Source organism: Chrysochloris asiatica, unplaced genomic scaffold (assembly GCF_000296735.1).
Source record: "Chrysochloris asiatica unplaced genomic scaffold, ChrAsi1.0 scaffold00072, whole genome shotgun sequence".
NCBI classification, from domain to species: domain Eukaryota; kingdom Metazoa; phylum Chordata; class Mammalia; order Afrosoricida; family Chrysochloridae; genus Chrysochloris; species Chrysochloris asiatica.
In genome coordinates, this window is record NW_006408590.1 from 6,103,099 (window position 1) to 6,118,046 (window position 14,948).

Sequence of the window (14,948 nt, forward strand, 5' to 3'; positions counted from 1 at the left end):
GGGCCTGCATGGACAATGAAACAAAATGCTGCATGGTCTCCATGCTCAATTGGCTGGGGACCAGGCCATTGTACTCCATAGGGTTTTCATGGGCTGATTTTTGGAAGTACCTTGCCATAGTGTGGAAGCTCTACTGAAGACTGTCCATCGTTAAGGCACCACACAAGCCTGCACTGACAAACAGTCAGTGGTTGCTCCTATAAACCATGGTCCCCTTCATGGAAGAAGAAAACTCTACCACTGAGCCATGCCTGCCTCTTAAATTAGACTGCTAGTGACCCCATTGTGTAGATGAGAAACTGAGGTACAGAAAGGTTAAGCAACTTTGCCCAAAGTCATTCAAGTAACAAGCAACCAAGCTAGGATTTGAATACTGGTGTGATGCTGTGGGTTAAGGTGCCAGACTGCAAAGCCATTGGAACTGCAAGATTGGCAGTTCAAGCTCACCAGTCACTCCTCGGAAACCCTATACAGGATTGCTATGGATCGGAAATAACACGATGGCACTTAACAACAACAACAACAACAACCACTGTTCTACTCTGATACACATGGGGCTGCCATCTAGCTCTAAAACCCTATTCCTTAACCTCAACACCATACTTCTCAATATAATAACAGTGTGAAAGCCTCGCACCAGGCAATACTACTGAATCGCTGGCTTTCAGTTAACAAAGTGTTCAGGATACAGCCCCGCCCTCAAGTGTACAAAGCCCAATGAGGCACAAAGAGATGCAAATAGATCATTATAATACAATGTGGCCAGCACTGCAATTGCAGGCCAGGCAGTGGGACTTCTGAGGGTTTACAGGAGTCGTGGGGATGGGCAAAGGGGGTTGGAGATCAGGAGGTTTAGAGAGGATACCTTCTCTTTTAATGGCAGGAAAAAAAACACAAAACTGTGTTGATCCAGTTCCACTGTCTTAAATCGGTTTGGTTCTGAGTTTAAGGACAAAAGCAGCTCATTAAGTAGCTAAACTGGTACAAATACTTTATAGTTCCATGAAATTCATTCTTTCAGTGCTGAAAGGACTAATACTGATTGAAAGTTGATTACTATTATTTTCTTATTCTGCAAGGTAAAAATAACATGAGAATCTCATTAATACTCTGGGAGTCATTTAGCTTCACATGAGTTTGAATTTCTGGAATGGATGAATGAATGAAAGAGTTGCATTTAATTTTTGTATGATTACATATAAACAGAACCAGCTAAGTCCTATAGAATGTAACCAAGCTTCCATACTTTTAACAGTTGCCTCTTCTGTTCCAACAGGGGCATCATGTTTCTTTCGATGTTCAGAGTCTCTCAGGACAAAGGACTCATCTAGAGCCCATAAAACTAAATCACACAGAGTAAGAATTGTGGTTCCATCTTTGGTATACACTTTGGAGGCTGCTCTGGATAGACCAAGTTGTTTCGTGCATTCTGTAAGAAGCTAGACAACACAGACTTTAAGGAACTCAGAGAAAAACAGTGATAGAACTGACAATCATTGTGAGGAACTTGCCATGTTAGAAACTGGAAAAAAATCCTTGAAGAAAACTGAAAGCTGAATACTGCATTTTTATTCAAATAATGTGGGTGTTATATTGTTTTAAAACTGTGCAACCCTTCGCATTTGTTTCCTATGGGTATAATGTTGTTGTTTAGTGCCATCGAATCTATTCCGACTCATAGCGACCCTGTATAGGGTTTCTGAGGAGCAGCTGATGGGTTTGAACTGTAATGTGGTTCAAGGTCCAGTGCTTATCCTACAGCGCCACACCATGTGAAAAATATGGTAACTACTGATCTTAATCTTTGATTAGAGACAATTTTTAATATTAGATTGGCTTACTTAATCTTACAACATTAGCTCAGTCCAGCTGGGAAAACTCCTAATTCCAGGATTTTAACATGGCAGATGATGTATGTTAGTATATTTTAACATCAGAGTATTTTCTAAGAGATGTTCAATTTAGAAATTCACTTTGAATTTTGTTACTTTATAAGGTATAAAATCACTATAATACTTCATATTTATGAACTGTTTTAAAATAAATGAGTAGTTAATTTTCAAGCTAAGAACTGACACATATTATTACCTCCATTTTGCAGATTGGAAAATAGGTTGGCTGGTTAATATTTTTGCCCCAAACCACAAAAGGCCAAATATGGAGTTTAGGGTGAATCATGGAGTAGGTAATTTCTGTACTTTGCTTTAGTTCATTGAACAACAATGACTTAATAAAACATCTGTTTGTATTCAACAAAGAAGTGAGTGAATGGGTTTTATGGATTGAATTGTATCCTTCAAAAATATGTGTTGTAAATTTTAACGACTATAGAATATCCTCTGTGGGTTGGAAACGACTCCATGGCACCTAACAACAGTAATATACTTGTGTGAACAGCCCTAGAGGCGCTGTGAGTTAAATGTTGGGCTGTTAACCTCAAGCTTGCTTGTTCAAGCCCACTAATAGCCCGGAAACTATAAAGAGCAATTCTAATCTGTCCTATAGGGTCACTCTGAGTCAGAAGAATAGACTCAGTGGTAGTGGGTTTTGTTGTTTTATCCAGAGGTTTGAGAAAGATGAGGCTTTCTGTTCTCTTAAACATTTAAAGTCTAGGAAATCCTATACAGGGTGGATATGGATTGGACCTGACTCCAGGACACTTAATAACAACAACAACAATCTGTGATTATTATCCCATTGGCGAGTGGGTTTTCTTTGTTATATGCATGAGGGAATAGTAGTATGGGTGTGTTTTAAATTCATTTCTTCTGAGATATAAAAGAGCAGATTAAACAAGCAAGCAAGTAACAAGGTTTCCGGTTGCCTAGGGACCTAGGAATAGACACTGAAAAGTGACAAAGACCATTCCCCAGGGCAGAGAGAGAAAAAGCCTTCCCCTAGAACCGGCACCCTGAATTCAGACTTCTAGCCTCCTAACTGTGTGAAAATACACTTCTGTTTGCTAAAGTAATATTTCTACTACATCCAGCACTAGGCAGCTAAAAAAAATGGGTACGTGTGTTATGTGTGTTTGCAAGAAAGTCTCCAAAATCAGAATCATATTTCATATTGCTTCTAAAATATGTTGTTAAAAACATTGCCCAATTAAAAACAAAGCCCATGAGCAGCCATGTACTGAGCAGGTAATGGTTTCTCCACGTGCGGAAGAAAGAAGAGAGATGAGAATTGAAGAGGCTTGGTGTTAGTTAGTCAAACAGACTAAGGGAACATATGAACATCAGACTCTGAGACCAGAACTAGATGGTGCTGGCTACCACTACCAGCTGCTCTGGAAGGGATCACATTAGAATGTCCAGGACAGAGCAGCAGAAAATGTGAAAGAAAACTCAAAATTATTGAAAAATATTGGGCTTACTTGTCAGAAAGAGACTGAGGGAATTTGAGACTATGGGCCTCAACCACACTTCAGGTCTGGAAAGGAATTCACCCTCGTGCCAAATAAATTGGTATATAGGGGACAACAACAGTGGTAAGGCATGCTCACTTAGGAATGGTCAGTCATTAAAAATCAAAAGGGCAACATTTCCCTAAGGACAAAATTGAGAAGGAATGGAAGGGTGAGGGGAATGGAAATAGGAACCACAGGAAGGGAGCAGGACAACTGCTGTTTCATGGGAAGCATTGAGATGAAACAACGTGTGATTTGTTGAAAGTAAAACTGAAGATCTTGTCTATAAACCTTCACTCAATTCACAATAAAAAGTTAAATACACACACACACATATAGACAGATTACACAGACAAGATAATCACAAACAACAGAGGAAAAATGAAGGTCTTCTTTGTTCTCCTCCCCTCTTAATGTCTATGGGGAACAGTCTCCACACAGAGACCAAACCCAGTTCCTTCCAGCACAACCTGCTTTTCCAATTTGAAAATGAAGCAAAACATCCTATCAACAGATAGGCATGCTGATTCTCCAGATGCTAAATGAGGTAGGATCTCTTAGAATATGCACAAGACATATAGCTTGAAGCTGGCATGGGAAGGAAGGCAGCAGAAACAGCACGTGATTATCATGAGAACTAAGAAAATCTGGTATCTTTTCTTTGTCTCTTCTTTTATATGTCTATGTTCTAGACATCAAGCTAAAAACTACGATTTGGTTGCTAATTTTTAAGTGCCGTTGACTCGGTTCTGATTCACAGTGAGCTGGTATAGGGTTTCCAAGGAGTGGCTGGTGAGTTTGAACCACCGACCTTGTGGTTTAAACTGATGTTGCGGTCCAGTACTTTGACCCACAGCACCACACCGGGACTCTAGCAAACATAATCAAAAAGACGGTTTTTTGTTTGTTTGTTTGTTTGTTTTTAAGAAACCTAACCAGGAATATTTATCATTCAATCCCACTTCTGTCGTCTATGGAGAAGATTAGCCATTATCATTACCTCTGAGGATACAAGTAACATTTAAGTGAGAGCCCCTTACCATGGGGAATGTTTCCACCACAATTAACTTCCCATTATGATATCCATTCCCATTTTTGTAAGCAATTATTTTTACTGCCTTCTGGTGTGGACTTGCCGTACCACTATGAGATACAGCTTGTGTGTAAGTCTTCATCCGTAAAGATAACTGGAGTCCTTCATAATAACCTAGAGTTTTCTCAGCTTCATAAGAAGATAAATCCGCCTGATTAAAAAAAAGAAAGACACATTGTATGACCTTTTTTTTTTTTAACTTAAAAAAATTCTGGCATACTTCAGTCTCTTCATTTAATAAATGTGTATGTACATATGTGAAACATCTGGATGTTTATATGTTCACATCATATGCTTTAGATATTGGATGTAGATGGAACGACATTTGTTCCGAATGCTCAGCTCTCTTCCAAACCCTGCCCTGAGCTACTAGGTAACTTGAGGCCTTCGGCTTATGTTTCTGGCCTTCTTTTGCTTTTCTTGATTTGATCTGTGACAGGAGACATGGTAGAAGGTTGGCAGGGTTAGAAAGAACCTGGGGTTGAAGTATTGGGACACCAACATTGTAGATGATCTCTTATCATTAGGATGACACCCCTCTGTGGTGGCAGATATTGAGGAATAGGTAGGGGGATGAGGGTAGCCTAAACCACACGGTGGTTTTTGTTAAGTGCTGTCAAGTCAGTTTTGACTCAAAGCAACCCTGTATAGAGTTTCCAAGGGTTGGTGGGTTTCAACCACCGACTTTGGGGTTAGAAGTCCAGTGCTTATCCTACAGTGCCACAAGGTAATGAGTGAGAAATACCCAGCTTCGTCTTTCCCTTCTGGTCCATCCCTACCATAACGCTGCTCTGAGGGAAAATGTTCTATTTGAGATGCTGATTCATTTAAGCTCCTTTGCTAATAGCCAATGCCACCTCCTACACACCATCCTCTGGCCCTAAAACAAAGCCAAATGGCTTCAAGCTTCCCCAATGGACTGACTTCCTTTCTCCTTCAGAGTTACAGTGCCAGCTGATGTTTGTTATAACCTGCTACCCCTCCCCCAGGTGTGCTGGGGCTGGAGGAGAGAGGAGTGGTCTGGGAATGAGGTAGGTGAGCCCCCAGGAGCATACCACTTGTAGATTTATATTCAGAAAGTTCCTCACCACTTAGAAATTGCTCCTTTTTATACAGGCGTGTAAGTTTCCTTTAGCTCTTCTTACTTCTAAACTTGAAGAGAAGGAATTTTAAATGGTGCCAGCTTAAATTAAGATCACAGGGGAGTGCAAACATTTATTCGCCATGAGCTATAAATAGCATTAGACATGGATGTATGTTCAGGCAACCTGAACAGTCATTAGCAACAACATGCCAAATTCTCCCTGAAATGTTTCAAGCTGGTAAAAAAAAAAAAAAAAAAATTCCTCCACTAAGTAAAGAATGTGCACTTACTTCTTCACCTAAAAGCAACACAGAGAGCAAGGAAAGGTGTCAGGGAATGATTAAAGCAGCTGAAGTGCCCAATTAACTTCAAAGGGTGTATTGAACTATTAATAGAAAATGTATTTTAAATGACAATGGGGAAAAGGAAATCAATGCAAGTAAAATGGTAAAGGTACATCCGAGGAAGATGAATTGGATTAGTGGAGATGAACTTGAGTGCAAGGCAGATAATGAATGCATCAAAGTTTCCAAACTGTTACCACAGATGGATTAACAGATGATTACACACCTTGGCTACAGTGATGACCTTGAAGGGCCCTAGGGAGAAAGGCTTCTGGGTCTTGGAGCCAGAGGCACAGAGGAATGGGACCCCTGGTAGCAACTGTTTCAGTCCTTTCTCTGCTCTCCTGGATCGTCCACAAGCCAAGCACAGCATTGTTTTTCTCTTTCCACCAGGTGAGAGAAAATAATATCCCTAAAATGGGAGACAAGGATGCCTTCATCTCTGTACATTTAAATAATAATAGCATGTTTATAGAAAATTGTACAGTATTAAAAGAACATTTTATAATCTATAAATACAAAATTTGAAATTTCAATATGAATGCATTTTTTAGTTCCTTAATTATAATATATACCCTCCTTCCCACCCCACCCCCCAAAATTAAAAAAAAACATATTTGCAAGATGTGTCAACTGAAAAAGCCTCAAGGCAATGATATTCCAATATCAATGAAAATTACTAGGTCTGGAAGGAGCTCGTAGCATAGTGGTTACGAATCGGGCTGTGAACTGCAAGGTCAGCAGTTCGATACTACCAGCTGTTCTGCAGGAGAAAGATGAGGCTTTCTGCTCCTGTAAAGATTTACAGCCTTGGAAACCCTGTACAGGGTCGCTATGAGTCGGAACCAACTCCACAGCACATAACAACAACAACTAGGTCTAGAATCAGATGCTCTTGGAAGAATGGCCAAGTCTATTTTGGAGGCAGGAAATACACAGTGTAAACCTGGCACATTTTGTTGTGCCCAGAAAGAAAGAAAAGTCTAAGAGTAGAGGAAGCATGTCAAAAGGACATAAGAACCAACATAAAGTAGGGCATTTTGTTGTTGTTGTTAAGTACCTTAGAGTCAGTTTCGACTTATAGTGACCCTGCCAGGGTTTCCGAGGCTGCAAATCTTTACAGGAGCAGAAAGCCTCATCTTTCTCCCTCAGAGCAGCTGGTAGTTTCAAACTGCCGACCTAGAGGTTAGCAGTCCGATTCGTAACCACTATCAAAAAGAATAATAATCAAAACACACTAAACTCAAACCAAATCACAGCCACCAACTCTATTCTGACTCACAGCAACCGTACAGGCCAGAGGAGAACTGCTCTCTAGGGTTTCTGAAGCTGTAAATCTTCATGGAAACAGCCTCATTTTTTCCCCTAAGAGCAACTGCTGGGGTCAAACTGCCAATGCTTAACTCACTGTGCCACCAGGGCTCCTTCAAAACATATTGACTATGTAAAATAGCATGAGTTCATAATGAAGTTTAAAAGAAAAAAAAATGTTAAACAAAAACAAAATCACGACTCAGTGGGGACCACTGGAAATGTATTGTCACCGATTTCTCTGAAAATTGTTCATGAGAAAGTGTGGTACATCACATGCAAAGATGACCATAATAAAACCCTCCCATTCCTGTTAGCATATCCTTCTGAAATGTGACTTTGCTACATTTTCCATATAGAAATGGAGTTTCTTTCCCCTTTTCATGAATCTGGGCTAAGCTATGTGACTCACTTTGGTCAATATAGTATTAGTAATTGAGATGCAAGCAGAGGTTTAAGAAAATGCATTGCAGAAAAATGGTAGGAAGCAAGTATCCTTCAAGGATGTTTTTCATAAAATGATTTTTAAGTAAGCAAGTTGCATGTATGATTTTAGGATGTGTTCAGATTAAAGCCAAAGTGCCGACTATCCTGTGTGGTAGTATGACAAGCATGTGAGGGTCCCAAATTGGTCAAATGATGTTCGGGACATACTATTAAAGGAAGAGTATTTTCAAAAAGATTCCTAACAAAAGTATCATATAGAACATTTCTGGTGCTTTAAATGTAAGGCTTTTCTTGAGCAAAACAGCATGGTGTCCACTGAAACCTGCCAGCCAGCGCCCACTGTTACACTGCCCATCACACAGTTAATGTCACTACCCTCAGAACTCAGCTTAGATTTTACAGTCTAGCACTGTAATTTCTCACTCCTTGCTTTTCCCACCAATCCCCATTCCCAGTCTATTTCAATAAGAGCACAAATTGAATAATCACTGGACAGTGTTAATCATACACAAAACAATGATGAAACCCCATGTATCTAGACTTTACTCACCTCCAACAATTATCAACAATTACCAATCTTGTTTTATCTGCATCCCTGCCCACTTCCCTCTTCACCCTGGATTCACCATATGTTTTCATTGTTAAATGTTTCAGTATGCATCTCTAAAGGATACATACAAGGACTCCTGGTATGGTCCTATAGGATCTGCACTAGACTGAAAACCACAGGTCAGCAGTTCAAACCCACCAGCTGCTCCTTGGAAATCCTATATAGGGTCACTATAAGTTGGAACTGACTCCACGGCACTTAGCAACCCTCTTCTCTCTTCACCCTAGATTTACCATAGCTTTTCATTGTTAAATATTTCAAAATGTATCTCTAAAGTATAAGGACTCCAGTGTCATACCTGAACATTAGTAATTATAACACTTTAATATATTTAATTAATGTTCAAATTTTCCTAATCCTCTCTCTTCCCACAATATTTGAAACAATTGAAGTAAGGTCCATAAATTATAATTTGTTTATATGTGTTGTTTCTTTTCATCTCCAGTGAAACTAAGTGTCTTCATATTCTTTTCTTATGTTAGGATTTCACTGACTGTGCCTTTTTACATGTTTTTCTGTCTCCTATATTTCCAATGAATTAGTAGGTAGAATGAAAGACTAGATTAAATTCTGCTTAGACCTTCTTTTTATCAAGAACCTTTTACAAATGGTATTGTGTGGTCCCATCACATAATGCCTTCTCTGCTTCTTTCTGGAATGCTAGTAATCACAGATGCTCGTTGCCTGATGTTGCGAGCTGCCATTGAGGCTATTCTACTTGATGGTGGCCCCGTGTGTCCAGAGTAGCACTGCTCCATAGGGTTTTCAAGTCTGTGGTCCTTTAGAAGCAGATTTCCAGACTTGTCTTCTGAGGCACCTCTGGTAGGTTTAAACATCCAACCATTTGACTAGTATTCAAGAACATAACTGTTTGAGCTATCCAGAGATTCCACTCATTGTCTGGTTGTTGTTAAGTGTCATCAAGTTGGTTCTAATTCATAGTCACCCTGTAGAGGTTCCAAGGAGCAGCCAGTGGATTTGAACTGCTGACCTTGCTATCCTGCTGAGTCATACCAGGACTCCATTCATTACCTGTATCCACCTATTTATTAAAAGTTGCAAAATAGTGATATTATGATTATTTTACACCATATTATTTTAGTAGCTGAGATATTTCTATAACATAAAACTTCCCTCAACCTTTTTTTTTCTTTAAATCCTGAGGCGCTATTAATATAGAAAAGAAAGAATAAATGCCTGATTATTTATTACCCAGCTTTCAAAGTAACTAGTTGGTTAGTTTGCTTACAATTGGACCAAAAAGCAACATTATGATAAATAGAGATAATATTGAAGTTGTCAAGGACTTCATTTTACTTGGATGCACAATCAGAGTCCAAATCAATAAATTAAACAACATACTGCATTGGGCAAATCTGCTGCAAAAGACCTCTTTAAACTGATAAAATGCAAAGATGCCACTTTGAGGACTAAGGTGAGCCTGACCCAAGTCATGATATTTTCAACCACCTCATATGCATAAAAAAATTGGACAATGAATAAGGAAAACTGGAGTAAAATCTATGCATTTGAATAATGGTGTTGGAGAAGAATATTGAAAGTACCATGAACTGCTAAAAGAACAAACAAATCTTTCTTGGAAGAAGTGCAGCTAGAATACTCCTTAGAAGCCAGGATGGCAAGACTTCATCTCTAGTACTTTGGAGATGTTACAATGAGGAACAAGTCCTTGGAGAGACATCATGCTTGTCAAGGTGTTAAAGAAAAAAGATGTCAGTTTGAGGACTAAGTTTGACAATGAATAAGAAAGATGAAATATATGCATTTGAAATTACAGTGTTGGTGAAGAATACTGAACATATTACAGCCTGCCAGAACAGTGAACATATCTATCTTGGACAAAGTACAACCATGCTGCTTTTTAGAAGACGGGTTTGGGAGACTTCAACTCATGTACCTAGGACATGTTAATCCAGAGGGTCCTGTCCCTAGAGGACATCTTTCTTCATAAAGGAGAGGATCAGTGAAAAAAAAAAACCCTCAACGAGCTGAAATGATACAGTGGGTGCAACAATTGGCTCAAACACAGCAATAGTTGTGAGGATGACACAGGACCAGGCAACTCTATTGTATACGACATCATTAGAAGTCAGAACCAACCCAACGTCATCATCACCTAACAATAACTACCTTTCATTTGTTCCTTGATCACTTCCAGGTGTGACTGTTAAGTTGTTGTTTAATATCATTAGATAGCATGCATTTAAACATGTTTTATATATTCAATCCACTGCATTCATTTGTCTTGATGTTTACCTTGTTCTGTCTTTGAACAGTGGGAGTCTTTTGAAGTTGGCTCCTGCATCCTTTTGAGATGTCCTTAATAATCTTTGACAGCTTCTTTACTAACTGATATGAGTTCACAGCAGAAAAGGATAGAAGGAAGGTAACACAGCCAGAGGAAGAGAAGTGCAAAACAGTACAGCATATGTGAACAACGGCAAATTATTCAATAGAGCTAGAGAATTATGACTGGAAGAGAAAAGTCAGCAATTGAGAGACATCTGAAGGGCAGAGCAAGGAGAGTCCTGTAGGATAGGTTAGGAAATTTCAATTTTCTGTAGACCAGTCACCATCAACAATGGCAAGGTGGCTTGGCCCACTGACCCAGAGTCATATCTAAAATACCTGTGAAGTTGGATACAAGCAATTATTAACTAATAAGAATGAAAGAACCAAACCTGAGAAAGTGCTTCCTTTAGAAATCACGAGTGTATTCAAGCTTAGCCATATGCTTGGTATAATGTAATATAGTTAAAATCATTTACTATCATTTGCATTTTAATAAAATTTCTAGAGTGGAGTACTATCTAGTGTGACAGCACACATGAAGCAGTATAGCATGTGTGAAGACACTTCCTCATGTGAATTGTTGAAATTGTGCCAGCTACTGATGGAAGCTACTGAAAGAAGACAAGCAGAGTTGTTGTTGTTAAGTGTGGTTGAGTCAGTTCCGACTCATAGAAATCCTTTATAGGGTTTTTGAGGCTGGAAATCTTTGCAGAAGCAGAAAAGCCTCATCTTTCTCCTGCCAGGTGGCTGGTAAGCCTGAACTGCTGGCCTCGTGGTTTGCAGTGCAGTACTTATCCTACTTTGGACATACTGTCAGGAGGGAACAATCGCTAGAGAAGGATATCATGCTGGGTAAGATGGAGGGTCATAGAAAAAGAGGAAGACCCCCAACGAGATGGATCGGCCAAGTGGCATCATTGATGGCGTCAAGTGTGGCAGTGGTAGTGAGGTTGGCCCAGGATCAGACATTGTTTCATTCTGGTGTGCATGGGGTCGCTATGAGTCGGTTCCGACTCGATGTCACCTGACAACAACACTTATCCTACAGAGCCACTACATTTCCATAGCACATCAATTTTCCTTCATTCTTCCCTAACTAGATTCTATGTCTAAGTGACTTCACTTAAAAATCAGTGTTCAACTTATCTTAACATGAGATTTTCTAGAAGAAAAAAAGGGGGTGGGGAGTTTGCTGTATCGGATTATCTTATTTTATTCCATTTTTCTTTTATCTTTGGGAGGAAGGAACCACTTACCGGTTGGTCAATGTTTTCTTCTTTAATCACAGAGGATGTGCAAATACCAGCATAATTAGCTGCTGTGATTTCCTTATCCAGCACGGTACTATGAAAAGCCATGAAAGCTTTCATGTTTTCCATGTAATGCCATTTTTGATTGGAAGCCCCATTGTTATATGGCTTATATTTCTGGGGGGAAAAATGGGTAGAATATTGTGTCAAGTAGACAGGAGGGTTTAAGAGATGGTTATAAAATTAATTATCTTTTATTACATACATTTAGAAAGTACCTAGATCTTTACCTTTGTATAACGAAAGTATAGGTACTACATAAATTTCACTCATAATTCCACTGTTGTTGTTGGGTGCCACTGAATTGGTTCCCAATTCATAGCAACTTTGTATAGGGCTTTTGAGGAGTGGCTAGTGGATTTGAACTGCCAGCCTTGTGGTTAGCAGTCCAGTGCTTATCTTACATCACTCAATGATAACTATTCTTGAAATTTTGGTTATTGTATAGATAATCTTTATATTTAAAGATACACATACTTTCTTTGATTTATAAAAATAAAAGCATAAAATAACCTACAATTGAGTAACTGCATTTTTTTTCTTAACAATATTCCAGGAATCTTTTTTAATGATATATACTATTGCATCTTTGTTGTGTTGTTAAGTGCTGTTAAATCAGTTTTGACCCAGAGAGATCCTGTATAAGGTTGTCAAGGAGTGACTGATGGGCTTCAACTACTGAACATATGGTTAACAGTCCAGTGATTATCCTACAGTGCCACACCAGGGCTCCTATTTCATTTTGTTGTTGTTGTTAGGTGCCATTGAGTCAATACCCACTCACAGCAACCCTATGCACAACAGAATGAAACACTGCCCAGTCCTGGGTCAACCTCACAATTGTTGCCACGCTTGAACTCGTTGATGCTGCCACTTTGCCAATCCATCTCACTGGGGGTCTTCCTCTTTTTCTCTGACCCTCCACCTTACCAAACATGATATTCTTCTCCAGTGACTGGTCCCTCCTGACAATATGTCCGAAATATAAGAGATGAAGTTTGGCCATCCTGGCCTCCAAGGAACACTCTGGCTACACTTTTTCCAACATAGATCTGTTGGTATTTTTGGCAGCCCATGGCACTTTTAATATTCTCCTCCAACACCATAACTCAAAAGCATCAACTCTTCTATGGTCTTTCTTATTCACTGTCCAGCTTTCACATACATATGAGGTTACTGAAAATACCATGGCTTGGGTCAGGCACTATTTTATCTTAAGGATATTTATTTTACTAATTCCTGGTATCCATCAGCTGCTCCTTGGACAAGCCTATACAGGGTTGTTATGAATCAGAATCAGCTTGATGGCACTTAACAACAGTTAAAACATATAGGTTTTTCTCAAATTTTCCCTATTATGAGCAAAACAGTATTGAGGAATTCTGTAAATAAATCTTTGTGTATATACATGATGATTTCTTTAGGACAAATTTCTAGAAGTAGAATCACTGATAAAATATTAATATCATTTTGAAAGATTATGATACAACATAAAAATGTTTTCTTGAAAGGCTTTTATAGTTTCACTTCTATCAGTAGTATATGAAATGACCAATTTTCCTTACATTTATAAAAACACCATCAATTTAACAGAGGAAAAATAATACCTTGTTATTTTAATTTACTTTTCATTGTTTATTAAGAGGTTGGCCCTTTGTTTTTGCCTTTTTTTTTTTTTTGCATGCAAATATATTTCAGTTTGATATGTACTATAAATGGCATATTTATTCAAATTATAAAATTGGGCTCAAATGTAAACAAAGAAATTAATAGCTTCAATTTTACAGAATTTGAACCAGTAGATTAGTTTCAACTAAAGCTAGCATGACATCTCATAAAAACGGGATAATTAATAATCCCTACTAGTGGTTACGAATCGGGCTGCAAACCGCAAAGTCAGCAGTTCGCAACTACCAGCTGTTCCACGGGAGAAAGATGAGGCTTTCTGCTCCTGCAAAGATCTACAGCCTCAGAAACCCTTTACAGGGTCACTATGAGTCGGAACCGACAGCACGGAACACAGCCACCACCACCACCCCTCTACAAGGAGCTCTGGTAGCGTTGTGGTTACGAATCGGGCTTCTAACTTCAGGGTCAGCAGTTTGAAACTAACAGCTGTTCCATGAGAGAAAGATGAGGCTTTCGGTTCCTGTAAAGATTTACAGCCTCGGAAACCCTGTACAGGGTCGCTATGAATTGGAACCGACTCCACGGCACATAACAACAACAACAACAACTTTACCAAGCTAGAGATTGAGAGTAAAGAAGAAAATCAGTGAGTCCTAGGAGCTGATTTAATGGGTCAGACAAACAATAAGAGTTTCTCTCCAAGGTCTGGAAAATCAAAGATTATATTTTCAAGGAGCAGGGAGGAGTCTACCAATTAACATTGCAAGCCTCAGTTTTATTATTTTACATGGACTGTAATATTTTCTCAATAAGCTGATTGCTTCAAGAAATAAAAATGAAACTCCAGCAGAGAGAGGGAAAAAAAAGAAAACCACCTTGAAAAGTCATACAAATTGCCTTTTGACCAAACTCATTTCATTAAAAGCGGGAATTTTAGAAGAAGATATTCAAATCTATAATTTTATGAAACTGGCTAAGGTACTAAATTTATGTCCAAATGAGATTTTTATCTCAGTGTGACCTACACCAAAGAGGCCCCTGATGGAGAAGAATATGTTATATAGACTATAGTTACTAGAATAAATTTTTAGTCCACATTTATCATCAACGTGAAAGACTTAATTAAACTTTGCTATTTGTTCAGATTTTTATGTCTCAATTTTGGATTCAGGACCTGCTAAATAAGTTGCCTCCTTGTTATTAAAAACATGGAATTACACAAACGGTATTTGAAGACAAGATATTCTGAACAGTAAAAAGATGGTGAACACTGCGGAGGATATGGGAAATGCTTGCAGACCAAGGACTTTGCTAAACTTTCCTCCTCACAATGAAAAGCATGTAAAAAACTGGGGTTTTAAGTAATTGAAGATGATAGGCAAACATGCCCTTTGTCTT

The 14,948-nt window shown here is 38.8% G+C and overlaps 1 protein-coding gene across 1 annotated transcript in view; it reads right to left on the minus strand.

Moving 5' to 3' along the window:
• Window positions 1-14,948, minus strand: part of DCDC5 (doublecortin domain containing 5) — a 109,236-nt gene that overhangs the window by 48,313 nt on the left and 45,975 nt on the right. Inside the window, 4 exon segments of the mRNA XM_006864906.1 lie at window positions 1,247-1,439; window positions 4,450-4,653; window positions 6,157-6,342; window positions 11,868-12,038. Of these exon segments, the coding sequence (XP_006864968.1) occupies window positions 1,247-1,439; window positions 4,450-4,653; window positions 6,157-6,342; window positions 11,868-12,038 (754 nt within the window).